This window comes from Elephantulus edwardii, unplaced genomic scaffold, assembly GCF_000299155.1.
Source record: "Elephantulus edwardii isolate Elephantulus edwardi_28Jun2011 unplaced genomic scaffold, EleEdw1.0 scaffold00145, whole genome shotgun sequence".
In the NCBI taxonomy this organism is placed as follows: Eukaryota; Metazoa; Chordata; class Mammalia; order Macroscelidea; family Macroscelididae; genus Elephantulus; species Elephantulus edwardii.
The window spans coordinates 4,248,519-4,265,522 of NW_006399895.1; the positions used below are offsets into that span (position 1 = coordinate 4,248,519).

The window sequence follows — 17,004 nt, forward strand, 5'->3', positions numbered from 1 at the left end:
AGAAGGAGAATTGATGCCTTTGAGTTGTGGTGCTAAAGAAGAGTATTGAATGTACCATGGACTGCTAAGTAAACAAACGGATTCAGCCTGGAGATGGTTAAACCAGGGTGCTCCTTGGATCCAAGGATTCTGAGGTTTTGTCTGACATACTTTAAACATGTTGCAAGGAGGGATCAGTCCTTGGAGAGGGATGTCATGTCTGGGAGGGTGGAGGGACAGTGCAGGAGAGGAAGACCCTCTATGAGGTGGATTGATTCAGTGACTGGGGTAATCAGGGTGGGCGTGAGATTGGCACAGGACAGAGCAGGGTTTAGGCTGCTGTACATAGGGTCGCTATGTGTCGCAGGCAACTTGACGGACATAACAACAACAACAACAACAACAGAAGAAGAAGAATCTATGTCTTTGAGTTATGGTGTTGGCGAAGAGTACTGAATATCCTATGGATTGCTGAAAAACAAACCTATACCTCTGAGAGGGTGCAGCCAAAGTGTTTCTGAGAGGGAAGAATGCTAAACTCCATCTCATATACTTTTTTAGGTCAGTCTTTGTAGTAAGACAGCAAGCATGGAAGGGTGATGGGTGAGCAAAAATGAGAAAGACTCTTAATGGGATTGATGAGTGGTTGGAGCAAGTGGCTTAAAAATAGGGATGGTTAAAATGGCACAGGTAGAGAAGTGTTTAGATTTGCTGTTCATAGTGGTGATGGATTCAACAGCACATAACAGCAACAACAACTTAATAGCTATGATTCAGAACTCAATGACAACAAATTTGGCTTTTGGCTTTTTTTTTTTAAACTCTATGGTAACAAAAACCTATACTGTGATCACATATTGAGTGTCCTGACTGGTTGATTCTTTGAGTTATACATATATACAAACACTTAAGAATATGAAACTGAGGAGGACCTGAAGCATTTACTGCAAAGTCAAGGAATGTAGTCTTCAATATGGATTGAACCTAAACATGAAGAAAACAAAAATTCTCACCACCAGGCCAACTAGCAGCATCACGACAGATGGAGAAGAGGTAGAGATTGTTAAAAATTTCATCCTGCTCAGATCTGCAGTCAGTGCTCTTTGCACCAGCAGTCAGAAAATCAGAAGTAGAGTTCCTTTGGAAAAGTCAGCTGTTAAGGACCTCTCCAGAGTGCTGACGAGCATTGATGTCTGTCTATAGACTAAAGTGTACCTGATTCAGGCCATGATCTTTGGATTTACTTGCTATGCATCAGAGAGCTGGCTAATAACTAAGGGTGATAACAGAAGAATTCAGTGCCTTTTAGTTGTGTTGCTGGAGAAGAATACTGAACATTAATAACAAGGATTGCCAAGAAAATAAACAGGCCTGTCCTGGGGAGCATGAAACCAACTTGCTCTCTAGAGGCAAGAATTTTGAAGCTTCATCTCACATACTTTGGGCATGTTGTCAGGAGGGATGAGTCTTTGGAAAAGGATATCATGCCTAAAAGGGTGGAGGGACAACATAGGACAAGAAGATCCTGTATGAGATCAAATGTTCTGGGATTCCCATTCTTGTCAGAGTTAGCCGTAGTTTGTTGTGATCCACCCAGTCAAACACCTTTAGATTATTCTCCTCTCATTTTTAGTCAATATCTAGCTTTCAGACACAAAGAAATCAGAAAGACCACGGCTTGAATCGAGTGCACCTTAGTTTTCAAACTGACATTGCTATTCTTCGGTACCTTGAAGTCCCTAACTGCAGACTTCCCTTTGCAGCTTTTTTTTTTTAAAAAAAAAGTTTATTTTTTTACCTTGTTTTTTATACTAGTTTATTTAAAAAATTTGAATACATTGTTTTTCACACTGGATCATTCCCACCTCTCTCATCCCTCCCCATCAAATTGTATAATCCCATGATTAATGACCCCTCTTCCGTCTTCCTCACCCTTCTGCTTCCAGCCTCGCCCCTCTTCATTCCTCATACTCATTAGACAGTAATGGTGTTTTTATAGTATTTTTCTTATGGGACTGAGTTAGTTCACTCAACATACATAATGCTCTCCAGTGCCTCCCAGGTTAGATAGTAATTTTCAAAATCATCGCTCCTGCGTGCTGCGTAAGATTCCATTGTGTGAATATACTAAAATTTCTCAGTCTATTAGATTGTGATTGTCCATCTGGTCTGTTTCCATGTTCTTGCAATGGTGAATAACACTGCTGTGAACATTGGTATACAAGTCTATGTTTGTGCTTCAGTTCTCATTTTTTTGGGGTAAATTCCAGGTAGTGGAATAGCGGGGTCAGACGGAATTTCTATGTTTAGCTTTTTGAGGAAGCGCTAAATTGCCTTCCAGAGTAGTTGTACCATTGTATAATCCCACCATCAATGTATAAGAGTTCTTGCCTCACTGTGTTCTCTCCCAATTTATTACTTGCTGTCCTGTTAAACTTTTCCTCTGCTACTGGAGTGAGATGGTGTTTCATTGTGGTTTTGATTTGCATCTCTATTATTGCCAGTGATTTTGATCATTTCTACAATGTCTGTTAGCCATTTGAATATCTTTCTCTCTGAAAATTATTTCTGTGTCTTTTGCCCATTTTGTAATTGGGTTATCAGTCTTTTTCATGTGGAGGCCCAGGAGTATTGTGTAAACTTTCATTATCAGACTCTTGTCTGAGTTGGTATTGCCAAATGTTTGTTCCCTGCCTATGTAATGTTCTAGCTATTTTTGAGTCATCTTCAGCAGTTTTTTGCTTACATGTGATATTGATATTTTTAGATAGTTTCCACATTCTGTTGGATCACCTTTCTTGGAATGAAAACAAATAGGAACCTCCTCTTCTTATCTGTTGGCCAGACAACTGTCTTCCAAATTTCCAGGCATAGGCTAGTGAGCACATCCAAGACTGCATCTGTTAATTAAAACAGGTCAGTTGGTATCCCATCTATTCTTGGGGCCTTGTTTTTTGCCAATGCCTTCAGTGCAGCTTCTATTTCCTCCTTCATTACCTTTGGCTTACCTTTGGCTCCAGCTCATCTGGACTTCCTGAAAATTTTCAGTGTCAGTCAGTTTCTTTTGGTACAGTGACTCTGTGTATTCCCTCTTCTTCTTTTGATGCTTCTTGGGTCATTCAAAAAATTGTCTGTAGTAGCATCTTGCAGTATTGCTACTTGAGGCTTAAATTTGTTTTCAGTTCTCTCAGCTTGAGCAATGTAGAGCAGTCTTCCCTTTTTATTCTTCAGTTCCAGCACTCTGCACATTTCATTAGAATACTTTGTCTTCTCAGTTTGCCCTTCGAAATCTGTTTAGCTCTTTTACTTCAGAATGTTTTCCATCTGTTTTGGCTACTTCATGCTCTTGTGCAATTATTGTATTATCTTCTGACATCTATTTCAGGTTTTTTTCTTTCTCTTCTCTTTGTAATTACCTTTTGCTTTCTTTATAAATGGTATATTTTATATCATCCCACAACTCATTAGGTCCTCTATCATTGGTGTTCAGTGCTTTAAATTTATTTTTAAGTGGATTTTGAAATTCAGATGGAATAGATTCAAGATCATATTTTAGTTCTCATGGGCTTGTTTTAATGTTCTTCAACCTCAATTTGAATTTGCGCATGAATAATTGATGGTCTGACTCACAGTCTGCCCCTGGACTAGTTTGACTGCTAATATTGAGCTTCTCCAATGATTCCGATATTGTTGTCATCTTTTGAGTAGAGATTCTGAATACTTAATATTAATGTCATTTTTCTGTATTGTCTTAGCTGAGTTGTGAAAAGTAGTAGCAAATGGCTAAGTTGTGTAATTATTGGAAGGGCAAGATAAGTAGTGGTGAATATTATTGGGTCTGGAAGCTTGCTTCTTTTAATTACCAAGCAATATAGTTGCTATTGAAATAATCTTGTATTACTTTGTAAGAATCAACCTGTAGGCATTTGTTTTTTAATATATCCTAGATACTTGCTTTAAAATTGTATGTAATTTAGAGTCTTAACATAGTTACTATGTTGAATTTCAGAGCAAACTTTTTATAAGAACATAATGGTCAGTGTAATTACAATATAGCTAAATTATGTGACACAGTCCATATTCTGCACATTTAAGAAAAGTGTTTAAATTTGGAATTATTTTAATTTCAGATTTTTTTCTTTTTCCCATCTCACTTTGCAGACATTTCAACCTACGAATGAAGAGGGATACATCCCTTTTCAGTGATGAATTTAAGGTAGAAACATCAAACAAAGTACTTGATTATGATACCTCTCACATTTACACTGGACATATTTTTGGTAAGTTTGATCTTAAGATAATTCTTTCTGATATTTTTCTGCATAGGGAATAGTTATGGGTTTTTTGTTTGTTTGCTTAGCTTTTTTTAGTTTAAGTGACTATCTCTGAGGAGATAAAAAAAAAAAGATAGTAGTCTTAGCCATTTTGTATACTACCTGCAAGCTGTGAGCATTTTCTATCTACTACCTGCAAGCGTTAAGGACTCTCCTTCATAGGGTAACTATGAGTCGCCTGCAACTCGACAACACTTAACAACAACAACAACCTGCAAGCTGTGAGCATTTTCAAAAATTTTATTGTTTTTGATCTTTATGGTCTTGACATAGGAAAGTAGTTGTTGCTTTGTTACATTTTGTAAGAAAAGAGGAAAAATTTAAAAGGTAACCTTGAAGAACATTTAGCAACCACAGATAATAATAAAGTCTTTCATAGAACTGTCCTCTTCCTCCGCAAAGGAGTTTTAAACTTGCTTTTCTTCACAATTCTAGTGCATTCTTTCTGCTATATTACTTTTAAAAAAGATACATGTATGTGATGGGGGGTAGAGCACTTGTAACTCATTTGAAAGTTACATTTAATAGGTTTGTAGTGTGGGAAGAACAGAACAATTACAGAAGTCATAAATAGCTGAGAAACCAAAGCCAGCAGAAGCTGTATTAAAGAGGGGCAAAGCTTCACTGTATTATAACCCTGTATCATAATAAGTACTCAAGGTAATCCTCTAATGTTCAAAAGAAGTTCCAGTTGTTTTAAATTTTATTACTACATATTAGAGAGATTTGCATTCAAAGTCACATCAAGGGAAAATAAATGTTTAAAGAAGTGCTTTATGTATTTTGATTGCCAAATAAATGAGACATTAATGTGCTTAATTTTCTTATATATAGAATTAACCACTGATAGTTAAACTAATTTTTTTTGTACTCTTAGTATGTGACCAAAGAATTTTTTCACTAGTTTATATTTTTAATATTTCCTTGATCATTTTTCTTGGTAGGCAATAATTTTAAGTCTTTGTACTGATTTACTACATGTTGTGTAAGGAAAGTTCAAGACTAAAAATAAGTTCTTAGATAAAAATTAAAAATTTAAAATACCAATGTCTTAGACTATTAGCTTCAGCCCATGATTTATTCAGAGTCAACTCACTATAAGCTACTTAGAAATTGTGAAAAGCCTGATTTTGGTTTTGTTTTAATGTGAAAATTTTTACACATATTTAACTTTTAAAATACCTCCCTCTGTCGTCCCTTTCTCTTTATCATTAATGTTCAGTGCTTAGCCTTTCTGTGCAGTTGCATTAAGAACCCAAAGTGCCTTTTTTCCCTGTTATTTTCTTTACTAAAGAAGGAGAGTTAATGGGACAGATTTATAGATCTTTGCCTGATATCTTAAAAAGGATTACTGTTAGACTTCTTTTCCAATTACTTCTAAAATACTTGACACTTTCCTGTTAAAATAATATATCTATAAAATTTAAAGTTGACAAAATGGATTGACACAGTGACTGGGCTGGAACATGTTGGAGGTTGTAAGGGTGATCCAGGATCCCTATCCTTCCCTCTCCTAAGGTTCTGATCTTTTTTCATAGAAGGGGTCACTGTGTTGTTGTTGTTAATGTTATGTTCTATCAAGTTAGAACCTACTCATAGCTGACCCTCCAGCTTTTAGAAGCAGTGATTCATACAGGAGAAAGTTGCCCTCACTTCTCTGCAGCTAGTGGATTTCAACCCCTTTCCTTTAGGTTGGCAGTACAACTTCTTAACACTAAGTCACCTGTGAATCATATAGTTCAATAGCACCTAACAACAACAACAACAACAAGGTAGCAAGGAACCCAAGTTGCTCTGCACACTTTTACAAGATGAGAAAGGAAGGTGTTTTTCCCTTATGTGAATATTAAAGCAAATTTTCAAAATATACCTTTAATATCTTTAATCTGAAAACGTTATTTTAGCATAGGTTTGTCTGCCTTTTTTCAGTGTTTAAATTTACTGAAATTACTTATCAACTGTTTGTTGAATTTATGCCATCCACTGTGTTATGTGCTAGGAATATGATTATCATGGTCTTTCTACTTTTCATTGTTATTAGTAATGAGTATATTTTAATTACCAGTTGCTATGGAGATTATTGAATATACCACGGACTGCTAAGAGAACAAACAGGTTCGTCCTGGAGAGGGTTAAACCAGGCTGCTCTTTGGAGGCAAGGGTTTTGAAACTTTGTCTGACATGTTTTTGGACATGTTGCAAGGAGGGACTGGTTCTTGGAGAGGGATGTCGTGCTTGGGAGGGTGGAGGGACAGCACAGGAGGGGAAGACACTCGAGGAGATGGATTGATTCAGTGACTGGAGTAATGACGGTAGGTGTGTCAGAGATAATAAGATTGGCACAAGATAGAGCAGGGTTTAGGGCTATTGTACATAGGATCCCTATTAGTGGCAGGCAACTCGATGGCACATAACAATAATAACAACAGCATTTACATCTCAAAGTCAGCTTGGTATATTTACCAAGAGATAAATTTAATTAGCAAATTTATATTTAAGATTTAATATAAACATATACATACACATGAATGACTCTTTGAAGGAGAATTAATGCAGCACTTGTGTACAAATCAACTTTTCAAGTATGTTTTGCCTTTCTTAACAGGTGAAGAAGGAAGTTTTAGCCATGGATCTGTTATTGATGGGAGATTTGAAGGGTTCATCAAGACTCTTGGTGGCACATTTTATGTTGAGCCAGCAGAGAGATATATTAAAGACCGAACTCTGCCATTTCACTCTGTCATTTATCATGAAGATGATATTAGTAAGTACTTATATCAAGTACCCTTTAGCAAAAAGGCCTGTGAATGGTTGAGATTATATGGAGAGAGATGAACTCTCAGCTATTTTTTTCCCTAAGCCATTAATCAGGATAGAAATTAGTTTCATATGTAAAGTCTCAATGTAATGAATAATAGATTTACATAATGTGTCATTTTCCTTGTTAATCATGCCAGTCTTGGCTTTGTTGAGATGATACAATAAATTATTTGAAGGTAAAGTCAGTCTCTTCTGATTGAACTAAAAATCTGTATTGCTAACATCTGCCTGATTAATGCTAAAAAGTGTGTGTATGTGTATCTCATTGAAGCTAGGATGATATCATTATCTTCTGTAAATGGCAGTATGGCTATTTGTATAATATTTAAGAAATACTTTTAGGTAGTTTTGTATTTCATTTCCTTGACCATTGCTTAGTAAGACCGTAGGATTTATCATTGTGTGTTTTGTCTGTCCTCTCTGCCATGGTCTTTATATGATGTCATTTTGTTGGTAGAGATCTTCTTCTGTATCTTAAGAATAGAAAATTAATTTACACTTAACCATTTATTACCATTTCTATATATCCATACTCCTCTATCACTAGAGTGCTTCTTATGATGCCACAGAAAGACATTTCTCTAGTTTATATGTCTCTTGATCAGTGATGATTTAGATTTTTAACTGTAAATAGAGAAATCTCAGTTCTTGCCTGTTTTCATAACCTGTCAGTTTTATCCTGGCTTCATTTTTCCATTCCATAACTAGGAATTTATTACCAATAATTTTATTCTCACTGGTAAGATACAGACATGCCTTTAACCATTTTTACTTTCTGAGCTATACATCAGCTCTGACAGTGGCTGTACTACAGCCTTTCCAACACTTTGTCATCTCTAATACTGCATTGTTGTTATGTGCTGTCGAGTTGCCTGTGACTCATGGTGACCCTATATACAACAACCCTAAACTCTGCTCTATCCTCTGTCCTGTGCCAATCTTAATATATTATTATTAGCAATATGTATTTATAACTTTAGCTTCCTGCTAAATCATGAAATTCATTAATGCCCCCTACCAGTCTTTTTACTCATCCTGTTTGATTCCCATTCTAATTTCCCCTCTACATTTCTCCTCAAGCTCCACAATACAGTTCTCCTTCACAACCAGGAATATGAACTCCTTTGACTTCCATTCTTCCAACAGAATTATCATGTACCTGGTCTGTATGGTGCCTTGTAATTTTCTTAGTAATTTAATATTATTATAGCTTTGCTGTCTTTATCAGGATATATATGTTCTCCAAATGCAGCTTCTGTTTCTTTTGTTACTCTAATACTCTTAATTATCATTCATCTTTGCATTAATTTCTTCTTAAATACTTAATGGAAAAAAATGCCCTATATTTCCTATTTGTTGTTGTTTATTGCTGTCGAGTTGAGGATGACTCATAGCGATTCCATGAAGAAAAGACCTAATGCCTCTCCATAAATACTGTCATTTCTCCAAGATCATAGAGTTTCCAGAGGCATGTGGTTTAGAAAGTGGATGCCAATCCTGCTTCCAAACCTGTTCTACAGCTGGGAGCTCCACCAAACACTGTCCATATTGGGAAACCATTATGGTATTTGATACCCCAATGGCACAAGGTTCAGCATCACAGCAAAACCAGGTTATTTCATACAGCACATTGACTAAGAGTAATGTGCAAAGTGGAAGAGTGTTCCTCCAGATAAAACAGCAGTGGTCTCATTTAGCAGTGGTTAAGTGTCATCGAGTTAAATACGACTCAGAGTAAGCTTTGCACAAAAGACCTGAACTCTGTTCTATAATTGACATAATTTCTGTACATTTAGAGAGTTTAGAGAGTTTGTAGAGTTTCCAGAGGCATCTAGTTTAGGAAGTGGTTATCACTCCTGCTTCCCAGCAATTAGATTTTTATAAATTATTTAAAATCAAAAGAGATTTTTTAAGTTCTAGGAAGGAGACAAAAAAGAGTAAGTTAATGAATTGAACTTTGCTCTTCTTTCCTGTAATAAGTAATCATACTTTTCCTTCTCATCTCTGAGTGGCCTCCATGGTTTGCCTGCCTATTACAGTTTTCATTGTGTGTCTTCTCCTCTTGGTTACTTGTATGTATCCTTAAGCATACTCTATTTGTGTCCTTCATTATCTCCTTGTAATAGGATTGTATTTTTCATCTTGCTTCATATAGTAGCTTTTGTCTTTTTTTTTAGTCACTATTTCTTTTGTTGATGATAAATTGAGAATCAATGACATTGAATGCTTTTTCACTTTCTCTTCCTTTTGATACTAACTTTACTATTGATTTTAGCTCTTATTTCTTATGTGTTCACAAAAATATAAACTCCAAGTAAGGAGCCCTTTTCAAGTTTCTTTTATTATTTTCCAATAGTGGTATTTATTGTTGTTATATGCCACTGAATCTTGGCAGCAACTCATAGAGACCTTATGTACAACATCCCTAAACCCTGCTCTGTCTTGTGCCAATTTTATTGTCTTTGATACACCTACCCCCATTGCCCCAGTCACTGAATCAGTCCATCTCCTGTACTGTTCCTCCATCCTCCCTCGCTTGACTGGTTCCTCCTTGCAACATATTCAGACCAGTGTATGTTATATGAAGCTTCAGAATCCTTGTCTCGTACCAGCCTGGTTTAACCCTCTTCAGCATGAATTTGTTCATTCTCTTAGCAGTCCATGGTATATATTCAATACTCTTCTTCAGCACCACAGCTCAAAGGCATCAATTCTCCTTCTGTCTTCCCTAGTCATTGTCCAGCTCTCTGATGCATAGCAAGTGATTGCAAAGACGATGGCCTGTATCAGGCACACCTTAGTCTCCGGAGCGACACCATTGCATTTCAGTACTTTGGAGAGGTCCCTAACAGCAGACTTTCCCATCGCAATACGTCTTTTAATTTCCTGGCTGCTGGTGCCAATAGTGTTGATTGTGGAACCAAGCAAATTAAAGCTGCTTATAATCTCGATCTCTTCACCACTCGTCACGATACTGCCTTTTGGCTCAGTGCTGATATTAGCACTCAGTAATATTTAACGGTATTTTGTTTGTAACTTTCTCTAGTGGCGTTAAGAGGATGGGAGGAAAGTATGGGAATGAATTGATATGAAATTTTTTTTAATGTTTACAAATTTAGATAGTCATCTTTGAACAACTATCTGAAAAACTCCTGAGCTGTTAGCTGAGGTTTAAGAAAAGAAAATGCCATGTGTTAATTTTTTAGTTTCTAAATAATTCTGGCATTTTAGATTTTATACAGGGATTAACGGAATTATTTTGTAAAGGAGATTGGATAGCAGATACTTTAGGTTTTACTGATCATTTTATCTCTGTTGTGACTATTCATATCTTCCAGTATAATGTATATATAGCCATAGAAAAACATAAGTTAATGAGCGTGGCTGTGTTCCAATGAAACTTTATTATGTACACTTAAGTTTAAATTTCATATGATTTTCCTATGAAAAGAAATATTCTTTTGGTTTTTTTCCCCTTTGACAATTAAAAACAATGTAAAAACTATCCATAGCTTAAAACTGAAACAAAAACAAGTGGTAGAACTTACTTGTCCCAGAGTTTATAGAGCTACTAACTCTCATGCTAAAGGATAGGAAGTAAATTGAGTTTTCATTGATCCTTTCATCTCTCCAAATAAGTAAGGATATATTAATAGTAGTCACAGTAACAGCACTGCCCCTGCTGCCACCACCACCACCCCCCTTACCCCAACCCTCACCACCCTCACCACCCTCACCTGACCACCCTCACCCTCATGACTCCCCCAACCCTCTCACCACCAGCACCCCCCCACCACCTCCACCTTCAACACCCTCACCCTCACCATACCCCCACACCTCTCACCTTCACCACCCTCACTGCCACCACCACCCTCACCCTTATCAACAACACCTAGCACTGTATGAAGTTCTTTATTTCACTACCTGTAACCTTGTGAGCTATGTTGTTAGTTGGCACTGATTGACTCATAGTATCTTCTGTTTAAGAGAACAAAACATTGCCTGGCTCTGTAACATTTTTTACATAGACATTTCATAAAATCCACTGCTTGGAATGTACCCTGAGAAAATGAGAGTTGCGGTATAAATGGAGATTTGTGCACCATTGTTCATAGCAGCATTATTCACCATCACAAGAACATGGAAACAGCCTAGATGTCCAACCACAATGGAATGGATTGAGAAATTGTACATTTTCATGATAGAATACTGCACAGCACACAGGAGCAATGATTTTGGATATTACTACCAAACTTGGGAGGGGCTGGAGAGCATTATGCTAAGTGAACTAACTCAGTCTCATAAGGACAAATACTATATAAGATCATTATTGTAGAAATAGAGAACTAGTAAAGCATTTATGAAGATTGGGGAGGGGGTAGGAGCAGAGGGGTGAGGATGGGCAGGGGGATAATTATACGGTTGCACAATTTGATGAGTAGAGCAAGGGATGGGTGAAGGAAATTGGAAAGATAATTTTGTGTTAGAGAAAGTGCTAAAGGAATTATGGTACACTCACACATTGGAGTGTTATGTAACACTAAATGGAGAAGCATCATTTCTCATACTTTGGACATTCAGCTAGGTGAGAATGTTCCTTATAAATGGACATCAAGCTTCTAAAGACAGAGGGTCAGTGAAGGAGAGGAAGACCCCCCTCTCCCCAGGGGAGATGAATTGACACTGTGGACTTAAGCAGTGGACTCAAGCGTGCCAGAGATAATGAGGACGGGACAGGATAGGAAGGAGTTCAGGTCTGTTGTTCATAGGGTTTTCTGTGAGTTTTTGCACAGCAAGGATAGATATAAAGGAAATTTATGTTGAGTCACATAAGTCAATCACAGAAGGACTATTATGGTATAAGGCCACTATTATGAAAAGCTAAGGAAAAGTTTAGACATAGAAAGAATTATTAATAGTTACCTGAGATCAGAAGGGAGGGAAAGGGAAGTAAAAATTAATAAATAGATAAGCTGAGTGAAGAGAAAGACAATATACAACAAGGAGGTTGATTAGGCATTATAAAAAACCCTAATTACATGAATCAATTATGATTAATGGTAAAAATTTATATGATTGAATGGAAACAAATATGATTTGTAAAATTTCAAAGAAAAACCATTTAAAAAAAATTTTATTTTGTGTGTGTGTGTACCATCAAATCAGATCTGACTGGTACGGGAGGAGATTGTCCCTCCTTCTCCAGCAGAGCATCTGGTTGATTCGAAACCGCACGCCTCTGGGATTGCAGTACAGCTTCTTGCCACTAGGCCACCAGAGCTCCTTCAACAATTATTTTTTTAATAATAGTTCTTCTTCCATGAGGTATAGGCAAGCCACTGCCTTCAGTCCACTTAAAGCCACCCTACAGGACAGTGTTGACTAGCCTCCTAAAGTTTCCTAGACTGTAGAACTCTTTAACAGAAGCTGACTGCCTGCCTACAAAGCAGGTGATAGGGTTGAACTATCAACTTTATAATCAGCAGCCAAACATTTTATCCACTACACCACCAGGGCCTCTTGAAGAGATTGAGATTGACAGCTTCAGTTTGTTTGGCTCTATAGTCAACACTCTTGGTACCAGCAGCCAGGAAATTGAAAGATGAATTGCATTGAGAAAGTCTGTTGTCAGAGACCTCTCCAAAGTTCTGAAGAGCAATGATGTCAGTCTGGAGACTATGGTGTGTCTGATATCGATGAGATGTATTGATTCAGTCACTGGGGTAACGGCAATAGATGTGTCAGAGACAATAAGATCGACAAGGGATAGAGTAGGGTTTAGGGTCACTATGAGTTGCAGGCGACTCGATGGCACTTAACAATAACAATTGTTTTCATTTATTGATGGCACTTTGGGTTGATTTCATCTCTTTACCATTGTAAATAATGTGATTAACACGGGTGTAAATATCTTTACTTGCTATCCTGTGATATTTTTATGATTGATGTTATGTTTTAGTTTTCTGTGCCTATTGCGTCAGTTAATCTCACTGAAGATTTATCAATCCTGATTCTCCCTGTTGACATAGTCAAAGGGAACAGAGACTTTACTATCTCTGCTTCAAATTGTAAAGACCATTCTGTTTCTATATCTGCTAATATGAATATTTGTTCTTCAAGATCGAAACCCACTGTTGTAAATTTTGACTTAAAGTGAACCTGTAAGGCAGAGTAGAACTGTTCCATAGTATTTCCAAAGTTAAGAATCTGTGCCACCTTTTTCTTTGAGTTTGAACTGTTCACCTTTTGGTCATCAGTCAGATGCTTTAACCAATCTGCCATCAGACATCCTCTGGCAGTCTGTCATATGTGCAGTTGTCTTGACCAACACCACAGTTTGAATTCACTAATTCTTTTGTAACCATCATTTATTGGTCTGCTTTATTCTCATTTCATGGATGAGTAAACAAAATCTTATAAAACTACATCACGTTATTACAAAGCCCTTGTTTTTTTATCTTGTGTTCTGCTTCATTCATAGAAGAGACCTATGAATTCTTACTACCTTTCTGAAATTTATAAACTTCCCTAAAATTATACATTTGCATCTATTGATATTTTCAGCCATTGTTTTAATCTTACTATGCTTAGCAAAACTACTTTGTGTCTAGGACTTGTAACTGTGAATAATTATGACAAAATCTAAATTACCAGTTAATTTTCTGCCCTTTGGCACAGTTTATTTAAAGAAACTAGGAGAAATAGCCCTTGAATTGTACTGGTAAGTTCATTAATATGGAAAAATTTTAGGAATGACTGCTTGAAAATATTTGTTGTAATAGTTCATCCTATCACTTTGTGTACTAACTGTCTGAGAGGCATGTTGTTGTGTGCTGTAGGGTCAGATTAGCCTCACAGCTGATCCTCCAGTGGGATTTCAGAGGCAGTAAATGACATGGGAGGATTGCTCAGGCATACAGACTGTAGCAGTAGGTTCAGGAGTGTTGGACATGGTGAAGATGGCACAAGATAAAGGTTCAGAGCTCTTGTTTTAGGGTCACTGTGGGTTGTAGTGGACTCGGTGGCATATTACAACAGGGTTAATTTTTCCATTCTTTTAGGGGATCATGAGCATCATACAAGATAGGGCGAGGTTCAGATCTGTTGTTCATAGGGTCTCTCTGAGTTGTAGTCAATTTGATGGTGCACCATCAACAACAACTAGTGGCATTATTTTATATCTAAATTATATAAAGCTGTAAAATATGCTTAGATATTTTCTCGTCAGTGACAGTACTTATAGTTTATTTCTTGCGTAAAGTGTTGTTGGAAAGTCTAGAGTGCTAAAAATTGACTGTGCCTCATTATAATAGGACATCTCCACCTGGAGCATATATTAAAGCATTTTTGGATCAAGTAGTAAAAAGTCACATTCAAATTTTGATAAGTACTTTTACATGACTTTCTCGGCAGGTAGTATACATATTTATTATACTCTTATGCTTAGAAATTTAGTATTAACCAAAAATGCACCATCTAAAGAGGATAAAATTGATGCATGGGGCCCTCTAAAGATTAAATCTCTGTGTACATTAAAAACTTTTTCCAACAGGGTAATGTAATTGTCTCTTAATTAAGCCTGTAGAAAGCTCTGGTGGAGTACATAGGAAGTTGTACTGCTAACCCAAAATCATGCCTCTCTGGTGGTTAGAACTGGTGATAGGAGGATGATGACAAATCCGTGTGGTTTCCAGCTTTGGAAACCTATTGGAGGGTCAGCTATGAGTTAGTTCTAACTCAGCAGTAGTGACTTTGACTTGGGCCTAATACAGTTTGTAGACGTATTTTCCCAGTTACTTAACAAAAATATTCTTTCTCTCTCCATATCTCTATGTATATATGTTGTTGTGTACCATCAAGTTAGAACCAACCTGTAGTTGACCCTTTAATGGATATTTGGAGGAGATTGCCCATCCTTCTCCCTCGGAGCAGCTGGCGGATTCAAGCTGTGTGCCTTCGGTTGCAGAGTAGATTCTTACCACTAGACCACCATATATTTTTAATAAATGTAAGATTCAGTGAAGATTTGTGTACTGTATTTAGTTGTAATATCAGTCTCATTTCATTAGTAGTGACTTTTTAACATTTTTTGTGAGGAAAAATTGACATATTAAAATGCCTGCATGAGTATATGAGAATGTATAACATATAACTTGTCTCTTTAAAACATTCTACCTTCTGATTCAGCTTATAAATTGCCATTTTACATAACAATATTTTCTAGAGATTCATTTTCCATTTAGAAGAAGCTATCTAGTAAAAAAAAAATCTGGATTTTTTTTTAAAAAAACCTTTCTAATTAGAAAAATAGTATGTTTTACAAAAGAGGTTATACAGCTTAGAGGTACTCATCTTCACGGTTATCTTTACATTTTTGTTTTTTTAATTATCATTTGAGTGAAAGTTTACAGAGTAAATTATTTTTCCATTTAATCATTCATATACATTTTGTTCTGTAACATTAATTACAGTGCAGTCCTTTCTCCCTGTGATTATTGTTTCCAGTCAGTCCTTCTATCCTACACCTTGTATGTATTTGTTGCTGTCAGTTGATTGCATGTTATGACAACTTCATGTGTAAAAGGATCTGTGAAATTACCACCTTAATTAAGATAGGGAACATGTCTAAAACTAAGACCAAATGTGTTGCTGTTGAATTGATTCCAACTCATGACAACTTCTTGTCTGCAGAGTAGAATTTCTCCATAGAATTTTTTTGGCTACAATCTTTCTGGAAGTAGATTGCTAGCCCTTTCTTATATACAGTCACTTACTAGGTGAATTCCAACCTTGAACCTTTAGGTTTGTAACTGATGGCAAGTGAAGATAGCCTTTTTTTTTAATTTGAGCTTTTTAGTATGAAATTCCTCTCCAAAATGTTTCTTCTGTTCCCTGTAATCCTTACCTCTTACCTGTTCTTTTCTTCCCCTTTGCTGTTGGGTTTATTCTTACTTGTTGTGACCCTACGAGACAGGGCAGAGGAACCCCATAAGGATTCATAGTCTTTAAGACTGGAATCTTCATGAAACAGACTGCCATATCTTTTCCCCTCAGGGAACTTCTGTGCTTAAACTACTACCCTTTGCGTTAGCACTTTCAGTTAAGCACTCTGCCACCTATGCTGTCCTCTTTAGACAACCACTAATCTATGGATGAGTTTTCATGTTTCTAGGATTTCATAAAAATTCAATTATATATCACATACTTTAAAAAAATTTCTGACATCTGTAACTCAGCATAACTATTTTGAGATTAATTTGTGTTCATTCTGTCATATAAATGAGTAGTAAGTCTGTCTTTGGCATATACCAAAATCAGCTTATATATTTGCTTGTTGTTGAAAATTTATTGTTTTTCTAGTTTTTAGCTATTATGAAATAAGATATGATTTATTAAAATTCATTTTTGCACATTTTCTTCTACCCTCCTCTCCCCCTCCCCAGCCCACCTTGCAGTAATATTTTTGATATTAACTTAATGAATAATTATTTTTTTAAATTGAGATTTTTAATGAGTGATCATAGAGAACTTGGATTTCCATTCATTCATTGTTGCACATTTTGTTTCCTGCTTCCCGCCACCCATTTGCTTTTTCCTTTGTGGGGGAAAAAGTCTTTCATTGTTATACAGTGTCCCTCTCCTCAGTCCACTTTACTATACAACTCTTATCATGCCAAGAACACCTAATAATATATTCCTTATATACAGTTCTCTCCCTTGTCTGTTTCAATGCTGTGTACATTAATTATCCCTTCTTTTCTTTTTTTTTTAATGGGAAAATTTTTTTTTTATTTAAAACACAAACAGATTTTATTTTAACAATGAGAAACATAGAACCATTTTTAATTGTATCAATATATATACGTGTGTA

The 17,004-nt window shown here is 36.3% G+C and overlaps 1 protein-coding gene across 1 annotated transcript in view; it reads left to right on the forward strand.

Moving 5' to 3' along the window:
* The window catches only part of ADAM10 (ADAM metallopeptidase domain 10), a 212,650-nt gene that overhangs the window by 103,000 nt on the left and 92,646 nt on the right, over positions 1–17,004 (forward strand). Inside the window, exons 3-4 of the mRNA XM_006894501.1 lie at positions 4,141–4,259; positions 6,919–7,077. Of these exons, the coding sequence (XP_006894563.1) occupies positions 4,141–4,259; positions 6,919–7,077 (278 nt within the window). The remainder of the gene's footprint in view (positions 1–4,140; positions 4,260–6,918; positions 7,078–17,004) is intronic.